At 38.3% G+C, this 19772-nt stretch overlaps 1 protein-coding gene across 2 annotated transcripts; it reads right to left on the minus strand.

Moving 5' to 3' along the window:
- Positions 1-2684: 2684 nt before the first annotated feature.
- On the minus strand, positions 2685-10715 carry fgfr4 (fibroblast growth factor receptor 4). Of its 2 annotated transcripts, XM_063011925.1 has the most exons (20): positions 10607-10715; positions 8847-9028; positions 8622-8760; positions 8485-8532; positions 8125-8388; positions 7942-8031; positions 7670-7836; positions 7443-7566; positions 6560-6750; positions 6262-6400; positions 5974-6167; positions 5735-5880; positions 5525-5646; positions 5315-5425; positions 4865-5055; positions 4155-4277; positions 3826-3896; positions 3552-3689; positions 3335-3440; positions 2685-3068 (listed from the first exon to the last, which is right to left on the minus strand). In XM_063011925.1, the coding sequence occupies exons 1-20, from the start codon at positions 10692-10694 to the stop codon at positions 2892-2894; spliced, it is 2811 nt and encodes a 936-aa protein (XP_062867995.1). In that variant the 5' UTR covers positions 10695-10715; the 3' UTR covers positions 2685-2891. The 2 variants fall into 2 exon arrangements, with proteins under 2 accessions (XP_062867995.1, XP_062867996.1); XM_063011926.1 differs by lacking the exons at positions 8485-8532; positions 8622-8760; positions 8847-9028; positions 10607-10715 and having other exon boundaries at positions 5974-6161; positions 7670-7844; positions 7986-8031; positions 8125-8258.
- Positions 10716-19772: the final 9057 nt, after the last annotated feature.

Consider the following 19772-nt stretch of genomic DNA (forward strand, 5'->3'; position numbering starts at 1 on the left):
ATGACGATCTCAAGGTAAAAGTCACTACTTGTCCAGTATTTTTTAATTGCAGAAAACCATGTCTGAGGTAGAAACCTTACTATTAACCCAGAAAGAAATAAACACAATAATAAATCCACTACAAATGTAAGATGCAGTTTTTCAACAGAGACAAATAGTTTGTTCAGTGAGGATCAATGCTTCATGACAGATTGCCTCTACTGTTGATGATAGTTGATGGGTAGATTTTGGCAACTTGGCTATTTGTGGAGTGCTGCCTGGATGGTTGATCTTCTGATAGGTTCTCCCATCTCCACAAGGATACACTGGAGCTCTGTCAGAGTGACCCTCGGGTTCCTGCTCACCTCCCTGGCCAAGGCCCAACTACCCCAATCGCTCAGTTTGGCCGGGCGGCCAGGTCTAGGAAGATTTTTGGTGGTTTCAAACTCTTTCCATTTACGAATGATGGAGGCCACTGTGCTCTTTGGGACCTGTAAAGCTGCAGCAATTTTTCTTTACCCTTCTCCAGATCTATGCCTTGACACAATCCTGTTTCTGAGGTCTGCAGATAATTCCTTTGACCCCATGGCTTGGAGTTTGCTCTGATATGCACTGTCAACTGTGGGACCTTATATAGGCAGGTGTTGGCAATCTCCAATCATGTCCAATCAATTGAATTTACCACAGGTGGACTCCAATTAAATTGTAGAAACATCTCAAGCAGTATCAGTCAAAACAAAATGCACCTCAGCTCACTTTTGGGTGTCATATCAAAGGATGTGCATACTTGTGTACATATGATATTTTACATTTTGATTTTTAATAAATTAGCACAAATGTCTGAAAACCTGCTTTCAATTTGTCATTGTGGGCTATTTTGTGTAAAATTTTGTGACAAAAAATGAACTCAATCTATTATACTGTAGAATGAGTCTGTAATGTAATAAAATGTGGAGGAGGTGAAAGGGGTGTGTAGACTTTCCGGCTAGACTGTACATGTCAACCAGAGAGTAGATCCGGCCCAAACAGGATTATTTAAATCCATCTTACTTTAAGTAAGCTCAACCAAATGGTTTAGCAGACCATTAAAATGTTACAGTCTTAAATCAAGTAATTTCTTTTTTAATGATAGTGACATCACATTTATTTAAGTAAATAAAATATTAGGGGGAGTTATAACAAATATAAATTCTTTAAAAAATTCAAGTATTTATTTGAATACAGAAGCGGATCTGCATCTGAAATGATGTTATTTAGCCAGTTAAATCTGAACAAGTAAAATTCATGTAGTGCTATCAAATAAAATAATGTATTTAAAACGTATCACAGATTTCAGTTGTTTAAATTATCCTTTATTTAATATAAAACAACACAATAAACAAATAAATTAAATATTTCTGAAATATTCTCTCAGGGAAAAATGCATAAGAACATTGTTGATTGTTATACATTTTATGTAAATGCATAAATGGAATGTGTTTTCTGCTTTCTTCATCTTAAAAGAACTTGACTTTGTAAGGCCACAGATTGAATAGTATTTAAAGGAAAAACAAGCCCTGGTGTAGCTGCCCTATTAGAAGAGTTTCCTATAATAAGTTTTAAACTATTTTATTTCTAAAATGATGACCAGTTCACCCCTGCAGACAAAAGAGAAACTGGCTGGTCGAGCCATTCTCATGCGCACATGTAGAGCCATATCGTGCCCAAAGGAATTTGCCGGAGCATCCCTGACCGAGCACGCAAAGCAATGAGTAAATTAACTTGACAAACCGTTGAGTGCCTTATCAGCTTGCGGGTGAGGCCTCGCAATCCCTGAAGAAGAGTGCAGAGTTTGCTTAGAAAAGGCAGCATTTGCATTTGTATATTAAAAAGATAGTGGAAGAAAAAGATGGGCAGCTGGATTCATTACCATAAGAAGGGGGTGCCTCATTTGCACACAGGCTCAGACAGCCCCCCAATCACCCTGTCCCACGGTCACACCCATTACAGCTGCATGAGCCTATTGTCCAACTTGGCCTGCGCTTGGACCCTGCAAACAAGCTGTGCTAGGTAAAAGGTTACACTCAAACAAAAGAGGACTTCTCCCATTTTCATCTAAATTGTGGTTTTCACATTCAATTTAGTCACTTTCTTTCTGTACAGTAGAGAGGCAGAGGAAGCTTTACTGGTTTGTAGTTTGTTTTCAGTGGGGATCTGCTTTGTTATGAATGCAGGATCAACAAACTTAGCATAGACTAAACCGTAGCGAATACTTTTTGAACACTTACTAGCTTACCATAGAACAGAAGTATGAAGGGCAGTGTAGAAAAGCTACTACAATTGTGATATTTATGGATTCAATGCAGACTTCACCCGACACCTTAACTTCATGTTTTATAATAATTTATAGAACGTAACTGTCTTTTTTAAAAGTATGTACATAACATATTTTAAGATATTCACAGGAAATCAAAATGTAGGCATTTTGCTGCCACTACAGCAACTTTACCTCGTGAAATCCTGAGATTTAAGACAAATCTTTAAATAGTAAAAATGTAAAATAATCTTTATATAGAAAGGATTTTATATTTAACAAGGCTATCAAAATTTTATATCAAAATAAATGTTCTCTTTTCAAAAAAGTTCATGTGCTGCTCAGATAACTTATACACAATAAGCAGCATTGATTATTAAACTTAAAACCATGACTGAACAGCTTCTTTACCAGGCAGTCCAGGTATTCTTATAAGCAACCGAATAGTTTCAACCAGCTGTCTTTTATCACCAGCTTTTATAGTGCCAAGCATAATTATAATGTCCTTGTGCTGAGCAATTGAAGGTCGAAGTCCACTCCTTATGTATTTTTACTTTGTACCGCTGCTCATGTGATTCAAACACTGATATCCATGAAGTGAAGTCCTTTGCTGGTGTATTTATCGTAGCGTCGTCTTCATGTCTATCTGAGAGCGCACGTCGTGATAACCGAGCAGACATGGGTCAGTCGATAAGGCATCATGGGTGAACACGGAATCGTTGTCTGAAGAGCAAGAGCTGGAAGTGTCTTCACACGATGGGGAGTACTGTTCAAATGGGGTAGACAGGTCCAAGTACTGCAAGATAAATTAGATGCAGTTAGTATATAAACTACACCAATATAAAATGCTAATATATTATTTTTTTAAATAAAAAGATAGATAGATAGATAGATAGATAGATAGATAGATAGATAGATAGACTCAACTTTATTGTCATTGCTCAGTACAAGGCAACAAAATGCAGTTAGCATCTACCAGAAGTGCAAGAAGTAGCATTGTGCATGAAAACTGCATTTAAAATTTAAAACTGATGTTTGACTTTGAATCTCAAAAATATTTACCTCATCTGAAATGGATAGCAGCACTCTGTCCAGTTCCTCCACCAGCTGCTTGAATGTTGGCCTTTGCGTCGGCACTGCATGCCAACATTCCCTCATCTTCATGTAGCTGAAAAGTAAATTAGAGAATAATTAACCACTCACTTCTCACAGCAATGCTGCCAAACAAGCATGTCTCATTTAATTCTTAAGTATTGTTAGGGTACAGGGTTACACTTACAGTTCGTGAGTGCAGTTGGAGGGTTTGTCCATCCGATGGCCTTCCTTTAACAACTTGAACAGCTCTTCGACTGGGATTCCAGGGTACGGTGATCCTCCCAGTGTGAAAATCTCCCACATCAAAACTCCAAAAGACCAACTGTATAGGGTAGAATTAAAAAAATAGTCAGGGCACTATGTAACCTCTATAATACAATAGTACTAGACATTCCAAGTTCTGGATTTTTCTGGCTAGTACATTATTTGTCATAGTAGAAATAATTAGCCAGACTTACACATCGCTCTGGTGTGTGTAGACTCTGTCAAACAATGCCTCTGGTGCCATCCATTTCACTGGCAAACGTCCCTGAAATCAGACAGAGCGGTAAGCATTTCAGTCAGTTCCACCATAGCAAAAACACTGCTGCCCACTACTTCATCCCAGACTGTCCAATTATCTTCCATCTGGCTGCCAATCAGCAGGGACAAATCAAACATCTGTCCTTAAGGGCCGCAAACAGGCCAAATCAAATATTTACATGAACAAGGACTGCTAATACTTTTAATACACACAGACAGACATTAAAAAACGAATTTGAGTGAAAGGAAAATGAGATTTACTTACATTGGTGGTTTTCTTGTAGTAATCAATTTGATGCACTCCTCTGGCCAAACCAAAGTCTGCGATTTTCATTACGTTGTCCTCTGTGACGAGAACATTTCTTGCTGCTAAATCTCTGTGGATACACTGAAAAGGACAAAAGAGAACAAGGCTTATTAATTTAAATAGCAGTAAACTCACCACATTAATCTTTTAATCACTCTTCAAACAGCAAGACCTAGACAAAAATGATAATTTGTACATTTCTATTTACAGCGTAAATCAACAAGCTATGATCACTTTCAGCTCCAAAGCAAGTCTGACTTAAAATAAACGTAGGCTTTGGAAAAACACCAGTCTCTGCTCAACTGAACGCATGTTATTAAGTTTATTTTGGTTTTCATTTTAAATAGAAGTGGTATTTGGGGACCGAAAAAAAGAGGGGACAAAAAAGCCCTCGGTTTGCGGCCCTTAATGGAAGGGTTTCAGACTGCTGCATTCTTAGCAGGCCACAAAGACCTAGTAATGTGATCTAGTGCGCAGGCAGATCTGAGCGCCTGCTTGCTAACAGATTTATGACAGTGCTAAAAAGGACAAAGCCCACAGAGACAGGACGGACTCAGTAGTAAACACACCACTCCACTGAGGAATTCCTGGAATCGTGTGTCAGACAATGGGACGTGTTGATAAGACACAGGGAGGTTGTAGGGGTTGATTTTTTAGCCACGACTCACCCTTTTCGATGCCAGGTACTCCATGCCTCGTGCCACTTGGTAGGCACTGGAGAGCAGGTCCTTGAATGTAAGCTGCTCCTCTGGAACCTTGGTTACGTCAAAGGTGTAATCCATGCCGGGTGGACGACGGGCTCGGAGGTATTCTCGCAAACTGCCTTTGGATGCAAACTCAACCAGGACATAAAGTGGACCTATGGGAGACAATGTTGTGTAAGGGTCAAGTCATTTAGTGTGGTACAGGCGTAAACCTATCATTCTAACTGTAATAAATTACATTAATTGGCTTGTGTAGCTAGCTCATCTCTGTTTGAGCCACACAAACAGAATGCTGGAAAATAAGAGAAAGAAAACAATCTGACTGTTTAGCTGAGAAGTAAATGCTAACTAATATGATCACCAACTTGTGTAAAATGTGCAGTCAGCTGAAAGATGTCATTCAGTTAAACTTACCATCCTGAGTGCAAACGCCAAGAAGATTTATGATGTTCTTGTGCTTGTCCATGCCCTTCATAAGCTCCATTTCAGAAATAAGGTCAGCCAAGTCTTTGTCAGTTGCATCATCTGATGATCAATAAGCATGAGCAGTGTTTAGTGAGCTTATATTAAGCAATTTCTAATGCTTATAACATTTTATTTTCAACAATTTCAGAAAATACCCACCTTTCAGCATTTTGACTGCCACAGTGGTCACTTGGTCTGGATTATCCTTGTTAATACCATAAGCCTCTGCTCTAACCACCTGACCGAAACAACCCTCTCCGAGAGGCTTTCCTAAAGTTAAACTAGAAAAAGAGGTACAACAGCGGTCAGATCATTCTTAAATAAAAACTGACTTAAATTGACTTAAATCTTATTGTGCGCTGCACTCACTTCTCTCTCGGGAATTCCCAATCAGGATCATAAGGAAGCTCAAACTCCATGACTCCCGCCAACATCGGAGAGCAGCTCGAGGAAAGACGGGCCACCCTCATTAGAGAGGCACTGGACTTCCCGGAGGAGTTGGACTCCACAGAGTACTGTAAAAAATCCAAGATACACAACATTAATATTCATACATTTTAATGAATATGGATTTTCAAGACAGCTTGCTCTAACATGAGCAACTTTACCTGTCTACGGAGAGGAAATTTGGAAAGCTTTTGGACAGGCAGGGCATCAAAGTGTTCCCGACTGGGGTGAGCTTGCATTCGGCACAAGACCACAATCACGATGGCCATCACTAATGCCAGGAATCCAGAAGCGTAGATGATTATGTCTGTATACTTGGTCTCCATAAGGTCCATTTCTTTGGTCACTTCTTCCTCTGTTTGTACACAAAGATTTTATTTAAGGTATTATTTCTACAAGAAGGCAAAATATTTCCAACTGACTGTATGTTTTATGCTTGTTTTACTTACCGGAAAGGACAGTAAGCCATGCAGACTGGAAGGAGTATCCAATAGAGTTGCCAGCCAAGCAGGTGTACTCGCCAGCATCCTCCATTGTGATATTTGTCAGATATAGGACCTCTACTTCAGACATGTTCAAGCTGCCCGTCTACAAAAATAAAACCAAATGTTTAAATAAAACAGTAACACCCAAGCTATGCAAAAGACTTCACTTCTTCTATTTGTAATGCCCTAGCTGTAGCCATTGCCTATTAATTTGACTGGTTTCTGCCAAAAGGTTACAAGTGAAAAAGGGCTTTTTAAATACCTTGACAACCTTGACGTAAGGTACACCATCAGGTCCGTAACGGCTGCCATTCATCTCAATGTGTTTTAGCCATTGGATGTGAGGCTGTGCATCGCTGTAGACCTTACAATGGAACTGGGCATCCCCTCCAACCACTGCTGTAGTGTTGGATGGAAGACCAGCTTGCAGGATCGGCCTGTGAGGTGAGCGCTCTGAAAAGGAAAGATTTGGAAATTAGGATTTGCTTTTGAACTTCAACTAAACTTTTAATGTGCAGAGAAAAGTATCTTAAATGCTATAGATCCTTCATAAAGCAAAAAGTTAATTGTAAATACTAATCTGATCAACGATCCAAAGCAGGAAAAAAATACATGTAATGCTCCCAAGACCTTGACAAACAAGCACTGATTGATTCCATGAGGGGATTTCAGAGCCAACAGCATGTTAAGAGTTGCTTTGAAGTTGCTCACCCCCCTGCCTGCTCATTTTCCCCATATCCCTGCTAAGAGACAGCAGTTGACCCCAAGACGGACTGTTAACAAACAGGTCTGTCACAGGTCAGTTAAAAAACTGGTCTGGATGTCCAGCCTACTGTGCTTCTAGACACATACTGCGCAGACTAATGTAAGCCCAACCCTGAACCTTCCTTTTCCTGTCATGCCTACTGTGTCCCTCTTAAATATCTCTTATATATCCGAAGCCCTGGGTGATCCCTGGCGCCTGAGTCGGACCCCTCTCCGAGTTGCGATTGGTGCCTGTCTCGCTGTGAGGCTCCACTAAGCCGCTAGCACTGCATTCCCCTGATCTGATGCTTATTGTTTCTGACATGCACAGAGGCGAAGCCCGCTTTAGTTGGTCCGCGTGGAGCCATACTACTGTCTACTCGATGCAATGCAATGCTTACCCAGCACATCGAGGAGGTAGCTATGAGTGATGGAGCCGTGTTTGTTCTCCACCACACAAGTGTAGTTCCCACGGTCTGAGGGCACCACACTCTCCATGACCAGGCTCCAGTGTTGATGTCGCAGCTGTGGGCAAAAATAAAAAATTGTTTTGAAGTTCAGTCAAATTTTTAACATAATAAACTAGATCTATGTATATTTGTGTGTTTTGTTTTAAAGTGCATCTTACTTTGATCCCTCCAATCCTATGCTCTCCTCTGAATTCTCTGCCATTCTTTAGCCAACGGATTGTAGGTAGAGGGCTTCCTGTAGCGGGACAGCGAAATTTGACAGTGTTTCCGGCTGGGACAGCATGGAGCTTTTTCTGCATCCGTTGAATGTGTGTCCAGTATGGTCCTGAAGAAGAAACAATATTTAATTTTCAACGCAATTTGAAAGGTCACTATAGGTAAAAAATACTATATAATTTCAATTAGAAGTTTTAATAAACACTGCACAAACCTTTAGAGAAGTAGACCTGGTCATTTTCCAACTCAGAAACAGAGTCCTCTAAACCGTCATCCTCTGCATCATCCCCTGATCCCAATGAATCTACAGGAATAACATTGGATTAATGTACAGCCCTGTTAACAGTTAGCATTAATATATTTGGACTACTTCCTGCCATTATATAACTAAACATACCTGTCACAGTGATGGTGAAGTTCCGCAGAGCCTCTCTGGTGCCACGGAGCATGCAGACATACACCCCCGAGTCCTCATAAGTCACATCTGTAATCTCCATGACTCCCCCTCTGATCTGGATACGAGCGCTATGCTGTACTCGCACATCTTCTTTGAACCAGTGAATAGCTCCAGGCCGGTTTGTGTCACAACGCAGTTTTAGGACGTCTCCAGGTTCTAAGATGAGCTGTTCTGATGACTCCTCACTGAGTTCCTCAGAAACGTCTTAAAAAGAAACATTGGTAAATGCATAATAAGCTCAGATACAGCAAAAAGAAAAAAACAATGCCCTGTAAAGACCCTGTAAAGATTTTATCATACCTGTTGCTGTTTCGGGAACTGTTGACTTGTCTTTGGAATGAGGATGTTCTACAAAACAAAGAAGACAGTTGCAATGACCAAACCATCCACTGTGGAATCTTTTTAGTCATTACAAAATATTCAATGAAAGTACTCACTTGTTAAGACCTCCACCCAGGCTGAGGCAGTAGTTCGTCCAGCAGAGTTCTCAGCCATGCATATATACTCTCCTGCATCCTTCAATGTGACATTCACTAAAGGTAGAACGTTGACTTTAGAGATGTTCTCCTGAATAGGCTGTGGGGGAAACACATCTTTAATTGGACTCACTCTACCAAACACCCAAATATTTTACTGAAGTGCTCAAAGAATTACTTCCTTACAGTAAGAGGCTTTAAAAGTGGTGATCCGTCAGGCCCCAGGCGATCGCTGTCCTTCTTAAACCACTGAAGACGTGTCGTGGCTGGCCGATAGACTTTGCATACCAGCTTCGCCTGTTCTCCGACTAATACAGTGGTGTTCTCAGGGAAGCCCGGGTGGAAAGTGGGCCGCGATCCTCTTGGATCTGGGCAATGAAATAAAACAAGAAGTCATTTTTAACATGATGATGTTTACCTCTGCATCTGTTCCTGGCAGTCTGGCGGTGTGGTATTTCCACACAACACAACAAGTGCAGTTACACAAGTGTGGTTAATTAGATGCATAACTGTGTTAACAGAGCAGTGCTGTCTTAATCATGCAACTAGGGGCTTTTGCTAATAAAAGCATCTGTTCACAGAGATCGTAACAGTTTGGGGGTAAATTACAGGCAAAAGGACAGGAAACAAAAGAAAAACACAGCTAGGCTTCTCAGTGTGAGATGGCATTAGTTTGACTTCACAGCAGGGTCCCTGGTGGCACAGCAGTGTGTGTGTGTATGTGAGTGTGTAAAATAAGCATTTATGCAAAGAACCTTCAACTTAGCAATGCCCCCATCAAAACTGAACCACAGCATTTTACCACCAACACACAAATGAACTTCACATAATGGATCAGTGCCTGGCCTGAATCTGACCCCAAAAGAGGGTGTGAATGGTCAGCAGGCAAATAATAGGCACACACTGCCTAAAATAGTTTGAATTGATTGGGTCTGTTTGGTATAATCAGTAAACTTTTGTAGTCTCCTTAATAATCTTGGTCTCAAGAATATATTAATTACTGTTGTCATTGGTCTACACTGTGTTTTTTAGTCTTGGAAACACTGCAAAATCACTGGCAGTCAAATTAAACTGTCAAACCTTAGCTAAACAGAGTTAATAAAAGTATTTTTTTTAAATATAGAACCTAGTTTAAATATAGTTTCCTTCTTGGAAAATTCCAGCAAGACACTTAAAAACACCAATAATACCATCTCAGTTTTAATATTTTTTTTTATTATAGTTTTAATACACTTTTCTTATGTTTTCCAGGTAGGAAAGTGGTGCATGCCAGGATATTAAAGTATTACTGATGTCAAATGACTCTAATTTCCATTGGCAGGAACGTCACACATGGTCCCTTAACCTTCATTTGCACTGGACTTAGCTACTAAGCTCATAAGGGGGCAGAAAAGGATACCTCCTCTGTTATGTTTTAGTACTGTCAACTTATTTATATTCATAAAGCTTCATTAAATATGTTGATTGTACTTATCGATACCAAAGCAACACATTGACTACAAAGTCTCTCCAGTAGTGTCACCCAAAGTGCTAAAGATTTAGTTAAACTCTGTCAGATCTTTCAAAAGTAAGCCAGTTCTGTTGTCTTTAAGTCCTTAGATTACCCCGAGGCAGCAAGTACTTGGGAAACATCATAACACCACTTGAAAATAATAAAATACCTTCCTGGCAGGTAGACAACCAAGACTACCCCCCTCCCCAACCTCCCCACAATCTCTTGTCACTGGCACCAGACCAGGCAGATTTACACTTCCGAGCCTCTGGGCTTTGGCAGGATCAGGTAGCCCTGTTTACAGCTTAAAAATATTTCTTTTTCTCTCCAAATGATTTTATCCTACTCTACTTCCTCTGAAATCAAGCCTCTCAATATCACACTTCTTTACATAACTTTACATAAATCAGGTAAATGCACAAACCAAATCTCTTCTTTAATTTGCTTTGGTTACCTTTCAAGTGGACTTCTGGTGTGATGCTTTTAGATAACCCAAAATCCGCCAGGCACAAAGTAATGAAGACCTTACAGAGGCTCCACATATTGCTGAGGTAAATGATGTCTTGTATAAGAAAGACTTCACTTTAAAAGCTGACTGCAGGCATTGGTGAAGACTCAGTGTACCTTAGTGCAGTCCAGAACCTGAAAAAAAAATTAGTAACAGGAATTAGTTTAGGCTTGGAGTGTGTCTGTTCTGGATATAAACATCAATTCTTCTTCAGGAGTACATTTGTGTATGAAAGCCCAGCCGTCCGGTCCAGGAGACACATTGTCTACCTGATCACTGTTGGACACTTTCCATAACATGAATAAATTACTGGCTGTTGTTTGTAAAAGCACAGGACACTGTGCACATAATGGGCCATTTGTAGCATAAATAAACATGCATTTTGGAGCCCCTAATGGCCCATTGGACAGGTTTGAGTAAATTTAGTAGCATAATTACCATAATTAAAAAATTCTAGATATAACTAGACAACCAAAACACAATTATCAACAATAAAGCAGCAGGACAGTTACTATACCTTATGTGCCAAGTGTACACATTTATTTCTATGTCAAAATAAAATGTTATGTTAAAATTTTACACATTTTTGAAAGCCCTAATATTTTTGCACATTTATATCAACACAATGATTAACTTTGTAAATAAAAGCAGAAATGTTATAATGTTCGCATCATACATTTCTTTATTTGTATGGTTTTTTGAATGTCTTCTTATTATATTTTGATAAACATACAAACATATTTTGATGATTATCAAGTCGTCTTTGTGCAGCCAGTAATTAAAGGTCTTTCTAGTGTACAAACTGTCTCTGTAACTGCAGACTGGTTGAAAACGTCTAGTGCAAATGTAAGGCCCTTAAAAAGTTCCCACTGGTTGGTTATTATAAAATAAAAAAAGGCTTTTGGGCACCCACGGGACATAAACAGTTATTCCAATCTGGCAACCCTGGCAGTGAGCAGGGTTCAAGCAGCGAGGCTTGGTGGTGGTGAAGGGAAGCCATGCCCTGGACCCAGTGATTTTCACACCAGGGTGAGAGATGGGCTAAGATAAATAAACCTATTTACAAGTGTGAAACCAATTGGCTCTCTAAATGAAACTTTGCTTTGGAAAGGGTATGAGTACGGTTGTGGTGTTAAATGAGTTTGCAAGTTTAGGGATGGTCAAATAAAAAAATAAACAGAAGTGAAGGACTGGTGACATCTCCAAGGGAGCTTCGTTTGGGACGAAAATGACGAATTGAATTACATGACTTATACTTTTCTGCTTAGTTTTGCTTAATTTATGAATCACTAAGCTCTACCTGAACGTTTTATGCCAGTTTCTACAGTTGCTTGGAGTATTTTAGCTTTAAAAAACACTATAAACAAAACACAATCATGGTGTTGGTCATTTTCACGAATTATATCGTTCCAAAGGTTACTAGCTTTTTTCATGGGAACGAAATACACGTTTTAACGCAAAAACTCATCTTAAGTATATATCACATTAAACCAATTCAGGTAATATATACAAGCAGTTATATTTACCTTATTTTCTTAGTGTGCCCTTTGCCCAGTTTCTTGAAAGTCGTACCAAGTTCCCTTATTCAAGAGATTTTAATTTGTTTTGGCGTTAACTTCTTCTCCAAGAGCTGATCCTTAGAAATCCTTAAAAACTGCAAACGTACAGGTGAATCCTTTTAGACTCCATTACAATAAAGCATGCTTCCGTCTAGAGACGCTCCTTTCTTCAGTAAAGCACAAAGTCCGTCCAGCTGTCCTGCTGATTAGATTTTCCACACGAAAAGGCACGACTTATAGTGCATCAGTTTAATTCTGATCTCTCCTTAGTACAGAAAAAACAATCCGCGTAGATACTTGGGTTTACAAAGAACAGTCACACAGTCTAGCAGCCCATCACAAAAGCGCGTCTTCTTGTCCCGTAAGGCTTAATAATAATAACAATAATAATTCGTTTCTTAATGCTGCGCGCTCAGGAACGAAACAGAACGAATGAACAGGTTCCCTCTCGTTCCGTGCGCACCGGTCGCGTTTATTATAAAGCGCAGTAACGGTGCACAGTATTGCAACTCCGTCGCTTCTCTCAGAGAGCTTTCCTCCAGCAGCCTTGGCGACTCTAATCTGAGTGTAAGGATCCCGACAATGGACTAAAAACGAGAGAGGAGAGGGAGGGAGACGGGGGAGGAGGGAGAACCCAAACCCCACTCTACACCCCCCTTCACATAGCCATCGCGCACTGGAGTTGACTGTGCAGACCCCCAGCAACCAGTACATCCCAACCTACATCTTATTTAACGCAGTGTTACAGCCTGTTCTGTACTGTCACCTGATGGCAAACTTTAATTTGTTAATGCAGGTAATTTTTGTCTATATTCCCCTAAACACAAGTAGAACATGTATGACCAGCAGGACGGGATTTTAACACGTTCCTCAGGTTGGGGATGAATTAAATGACTGTTATACCCCAGATTTAAACTAAAATCAATCAGTCTTTAAACCAAAAAGCCAGAGAAAATTTTACCAGTGATGTCACTGTGTCTGTGATATGAGGGGCAAGGGTCCCTGACCATATTGGACACTTTCCATAACAAGAATAAATAGAGACACAAATTTAGGGCAGTTACTGGCTGTTTGTAAATGCATAGGACACTGCACATAATGGGCCATTTGTAGCATAAATACACATGAGCCCCTAATGGCCCATAAGCAGGTTTGGGTACAATTAGTAGCATAAAAATTACCATAATTAACCATTCTAAATATCACTAGACAACCAAAACACAATTATTAACAATAAAGCAGCAGGGCAGTTACTATACATTATGTGCCAAGTGTACACATTTATTTCTATGTCAAAATAAAACGCTAGGTTAAAATTTCACTATGGAATTGGATGGAATTGACTGTGCAGACCCCCAACAACCAATACATCCCAACCTACGTCTTATTTAACGCAGTGTTACATACAGCCTGTTCTGTACAGTCATTTAATGCCAAACTTTAATTCATTAATGCAGGTAATTTTGTCTATATTCCACTATGCAATTAAAATCCTTAAGTAAAAACAAGTGGAACATGTATGATGAGCAGCAGGGGATTTTAACATGTTCTTCAGGTTGGGGATGAATTAAATGACAACTGTTTTATACCCAGTTATAAATAAATCATAATATAAATTATAAGTTATAATATTAGTCAAAATCAATCAGTCTTTAAATTAAAAAGCTAGAGAAAATTGTACCAGTGAAGCCACTGTGTCTGTGACATGAGGGGTAAGGGTTCATGACCCTGCTCCAAAGTATCAAAGCAATGTCATAAACTAGGAGGTCTATGATTTATTAGTGAAAAGTCAGACTGTGGGATTTGGTTCAATTCGTATTCAGCTTAGCAGACATAGTCATGACACTGGTCCAGTTTTTTCTGGCTTTAATGGGGGGGGGGGTTTTAGGGGGGGGGGGGGGATTTTTTTAAAGCTTTGGCTTTAAACATATTCCATCCAGCTTGTTAGTCAATGGAAAGTGTATTTTTTATTTTATTTGAGTACACTATGTTTTATAGGCATGTAATTACACAAATAAGATTTTAAAATGCACTTTAAGACCGTTAGTGCAGCTGCTGTACCGGTGCAAAAATGTGCGGAATCTGGGAAAGGTACAGAACACTGTGCATGTATTATTCCTAAGGATGGCGCTAAATTAAACATTACAGCCCACTAACAGGTCATTACGATGTAAAAAAAAAAATAATAATAATAATAATAATAATTAAATAAATAAATAAAAATATCATAAGGTAATTTACTATATGATTAAATTCAGCCTATTTGAATTCCCAATACAAGAATAGTACTATTTATAAAGTATAGTATAGAGTAAATATTGCTATTAATGAAGCATGTAATTAGACTACTATTAGGTTTATAGAAGTAATATTGTTCCAGCCTAATTAAACCAGCTTGAATAAACAGTTTACTCAGCATTAGTGCTTTTCTATGGTGTGTGATTGGAATTTGTGGCTGGGTAAATGAGCAGGGGAATGAATAAGGCATAAAGTTCTTTGAAGCGCTCGCACTCGTGCACTGTATTCAATAGTGAATGGCTTCCTCCCGTAATTACATCATTGCGAATGTCGCACACTGCCATTAATCCCTTTAGGTCGGGAGGCGTCGCATCAGCCACTAATTGATTTATTAGTGCAGTTCGGAACAGTCCGGGTTTGTGTTGACACTTTTAGCTGGTTTATTGCCAAGGAGAAGCTTAAGACACAAGTTGAAGTGAAGTTTATTACAGGTTGCTGTGGTGCTGGAGTCTGCAGTACAAATCGTGTGAGACTGAGCACAGAAAACACTGACTAGCATTCATTTAGATAGATACTTTATTTATCCCAAGGGAAATTATTGGCCTCCAGTAGTTTAACAAGCAAAAGAAGAGAAACTAATACAAATACAACACGAGTAAGTATGTATACAATATATGGTATGCAAAAAAGGTATGTGCAACTTGTGCATCCAGTACATTAGTAATAATAGAAGCAGTACTGTATCTATTCAAATAAATTATATATATATTTACATTTGGCCTAAGTACATTTTCAGCATTTAGCAGACACCAAAGCGACTTACAATACAGTCATAGTATACAGTCTGAGCAATTGACGGTTAAGGGCCTTGCTCAGGGGCCCAACAGCAACAACCTGCGGCTTGCCCTAAAACAGTTACATTTACATTTTTGGCATTTAGCATTTTTTTTTAAAGCGACTTACAGTTGTACCAGTATACAATCTAAGCAATTGAGGGTTAAGGGCCCAACAGTGGCAACCTGGCAGTGGTGGGGCTTAAACTGGCAACCTTCTGATTACTGAACCAGTGCTTTATATATGTATATATATATATATATATATATATATATATATATATATATATATATATATATATATATATATATATATATATTATATATATTACAATGTAGTATATTACTGGTCATACTGACTACACAAATACCCATAACCGATATATTGGATATATTTATAACTACAACAATACCTTTATTTCTATTTTTATACTCTATATAAAATATTATATTTTATAGGTATGAATGAGTATAATAGTGGTAATATACAAATATAATGTAATAATAATATATGTAGATAATAATAAGATGTAAGTATTATGATTATGTGTACAGAATAAAATTAAAATATACAACAAGAAGTTTCAGAGAAAGTAGTCTGATAAGCTGACAGTTCTGAGTTCTCTTGACAAATGTCCATATGCACTATTTTTCAGCCACCAGACTCAGTACTTTTGCTCAAACTTTTTACTCAAAACCTTTTGCATTGAGAACCTCTAATAACCTTCTGACACCTCTATTGTGACATCTACACCCATTCTTCTTATGCAAAAGCTTCCTGCTTATTAAAGTTTGAGGACTTTCATGTTGCAACTGCTTTACCTAAATCCCACTAAAGATTTTCTATTACATTTAATTCTTGAGACTTTTAACAATTACAGGGCTAATTGTTAACTGTCTGAAGTGGAAGTCAAACTAAATTTAAAAATGTTTTACTTAAATTTCTCATAAAACCCAGACATATTTGAGATCACCAGATTCAACCCTGATTCAACAATATACAGTTGCACATAGGCAAGGGAATTCTATCTCATTAGCTTACAGATGTCAGTGTATACATATTTCCATTATCCCACACTGTAGCAGAATCCATTCATCTCTACTGACTGTCAGTAATAGAAATATACATTGGCAAAGTTTGTTATGCAATAAAAGGTTCAGCTTTAATAATAATAATAATAATAATAATAACAATAATAATAATAATAATAATAATAATAATAAAATAAATCATAAAAAATTATGTATTTTTATTATTATTATTTAGTTGTTGTCAGTGCATGGTTTGATCAGTACAATTTTACTCTACTATATCTATCTGGATTTCATGTGCATGTGTTGTGATTAATTAAAGCCCTCAGGGGCTAAACAGAGTGGGGTTAAGAGTGCCTACCAGACAAATATTTAAAGGGGCACTGTGTTTGAAATAATCCCTATTTCTCCCATTCATCATTTGACTATGTGGCGCATGAGCTCCCTATAGTTTGCTTTACCCACTCCATCCGGAGGCCCCGCTTTACTGCCACAAGTATTTTCCTCCAAACACCAATCACGTGGAAGATACTAGGCGTGATGATTTATTGTGCCCCCAGCACATACCCACAAATGACACGGTCAAGACACACACATATAATAAAGGTATGAGCACATTCACTTCCTCTCTTGAACACTAGATAGTGTAAACATTACATATGATGGATGTGGTTTTCAGGAGAAGATATGGAATTACTCTTGTTTTTGACACTAAAGCAATACAATAGCATGTTTTAACTTTATCTCTGTCCACTGAATATGTAGCATGTGTGATTACCACAAGCATTAGTTTAGATCTGTTTTCTTGTACTTAAATAGAATGAAAAAAAAAAAAAACCACAATCTTTATAGTTCTCATAAATGGTTATGGTTAACTTTGTATCATTATACTATTTTAAAAGCATGTCTAAATAAATTCAACAAAACAAGTTGACCTGCCAGTATATATGCAGCCACTTTTAAAAAAGAACTACAGTACATAAGGAGCATAGCATATGACCTGGTAGCCTTCCCTAATACTTGGCCATCTGTGAGCTTCTTGCACCTGTCTGCTGATAGTTTCTTCCACTTTTCACTGCACTTTTCTCAAGTTCTTGAATGTTTGCATGGTTCCTTTTCAGATTTCATCTCTTTACAAAGACTTTTAACTTGGGGGTACATTTTAGTCTAAAATGCTCTGATAATCCTTTGATTTTATTGTTTATGTTGAAGATCTCCAGTCCAAGAGGCAGCAAAGCAGGACCCGCCACAACAGTATGGATCCTCTACCAAGTGTTCTTCATTTTGTCTTCAAACATAATGCTGGTATGCATTGCCAAAGAGCTCTAGTTTGGTTTTATCTGCCCATAGAACATTTTCTCAGAAGAATTGTGGTAATGTAGGTTTTGGCAAAGTTTAGTTGCTATTTTAGTGCCTTTCTTTAAGCAGTGGTCTCCTCTTTGGCCTTTGCCTATAGAGCCCTGTTTTGTTCAGTGGACTGTATATTATGTGGGTTGAAACCATGGCCTTAGATATCTCCAGCTCAGCCTTAAGTTCTTTAGATGTTGTATGTGGTTTCTTTGCCACATTTCAATCCATCTTTTGTGGATTCATTCTCTCGTCGGTTTTTCCACCACGTTCTGGAAGGTTCCTGGCTGTTCAATTAAAAGAAAATTTTTATAATGTTTTGAACTTATAAAACCAGGTTGCCAGGGTCTTTTGTACCCTGCTTGTGAGTCTTGTATTTTGCATGTTCCCAGATAAGACTTTGGATTCACTTTGACCAGCAGTTTTTGAAGATTAGTAAATGATCATAAACTGGAACGTTGTGCTGATTTTAGTTTAATGAAGATCTCTGGTCACTATAGACCTTTGTGAAGATGGTGACTTCACAAACTTCCATCATAATTTGCCATTGCAATGTAACTTGCAAGAGTACTTTTTCTACCTCTGCTGTCTCCCTCTCCCCTGTGCTTCTGTCTATGACTTTCCATTTTTATATCTCTTATTACCTATACACATACCCACTACACTCCCTCGATCCCTCTATGAACCTCTCCGGCCTTCTTGAAAACGGCTGACATTCTCTTTGACAATGGCAGATTTTCTCCCCACAGTCGTCCTTAGCTTCGGTCTCAGGGGCCAAGCATTGAAGCACAGTGGAGCAACAATCAGCCCTACCAAATCCTGCTGCCAGGCCTTTGTTGAACCCTACTGAATGCCAATGCCCTATTAAAGCCTATTATCTGACGCTCCTCTATTGCACTGTGGATCCCCTCCTAACTGTGGATCCCCTCCTAAATGGCCAGCTGAAATGTTCTCTCTTCAAAAGCTTTGGTTGGTTTGGCTAATCAGGTAACATTAGTGAAAGCATATTATTTACCTGTCAGGCAAATGTATAGCATGCACAGAACATTATGGTTATGTCAGAAAAGACAAAAGACTGAGCCTATATATAGTTAATGTCCAGATGTATGACTTTATGACAGTTTTCTAACCCTGACCTCTTTCTTGCTGCTTTCAAAGAGTAGAATTAAATTACCATCCAAGTTAGATTTTACAGCATCCTTAGCTTAAGTCCGAGTACAAAAATAATTACATGTTATAAAAAACAGCAATGCCTTGGACCATTTATAATTTGACATATCCCTCAACTATGCAAGGAATTCGGTGGTTGAGTAAACAAGGTTATTGCTGTCCAATATTGAGGCCAACATCCACCAATACTCACAGCAGCCACTGATTAAACACTGAACACTGACTGACAAAGTTAATATTGATGTATCATAATTCTGTCGACTGTAAAAAAAACTAAAACCAGTAGAAGTTCTTTGGAATGATTCTATAAAGAGGGCACTTTCGGTTTTCTAGAACCATACAATAAATTGTTCTTCAAATGTAATAAATGCAAAACTAAAATAACTTCCATTATTTAAAAACCAGGTTCAGGTGGAACTGCATATATTTTAGACTAATGTAAAATAATTGGGTTGTTTTTGACACTTATACACAGAAAATAACACAAATATAATATAAAACACTGAAATGAAAAGCTGATTCTCACAATTTATCAGAACCCTCAAGCTGCAACACAAGTTTAAAAGTGAAACAGTGAGGAACATACAGCTAAACACAGGTACATGTGAAGCAGTGTCTGTAACTCATATATAGTTTTTGTTTAATAGGCAATGAGCAATTAAATATGTAAATATACTACAAATGTGAAATGCTAAGAAAAATAAGTAGGGATTTGTAAAATCTCATTGATGTATATAAAATTACTATAAAAACACTACTCTATTTGATGTTTCACTTTGTGAATTAGCTGTTTTGTTGTTCTTTTGCTCCTTAGGCATTGTTGTGGTATTTTGTTCTTTGTAATGTACGACACTTTTTATTAGGAAACAGGATTAGACTGCAGGAAGTGTTGCATTTGCACTCTCTAATCTGCAAATGATGGCTTGCTATTTG

The sequence above is a fragment of the Trichomycterus rosablanca genome, chromosome 16 (assembly GCF_030014385.1).
Source record: "Trichomycterus rosablanca isolate fTriRos1 chromosome 16, fTriRos1.hap1, whole genome shotgun sequence".
Taxonomy (NCBI): Eukaryota; Metazoa; Chordata; class Actinopteri; order Siluriformes; family Trichomycteridae; genus Trichomycterus; species Trichomycterus rosablanca.

What these genes read in the sequence shown, in the direction of transcription:
- fgfr4 (XM_063011925.1), bottom strand. Translation starts at nt 10,694, where the DNA reads ATGTGGAGCCTCTGTAAGGTCTTCATTACTTTGTGCCTGGCGGATTTT. An exon ending in CTGGGTGGAGGTCTTAACAA is followed by an intron (nt 8,533 to 8,621) that starts GTGAGTACTTTC and finishes TTTGTTTTGTAG; the next exon opens with AACATCCTCATTCCAAAGAC. An exon ending in AGTACCTGGCATCGAAAAGG is followed by an intron (nt 4,278 to 4,864) that starts GTGAGTCGTGGC and finishes TGTCCTTTTCAG; the next exon opens with TGTATCCACAGAGATTTAGC.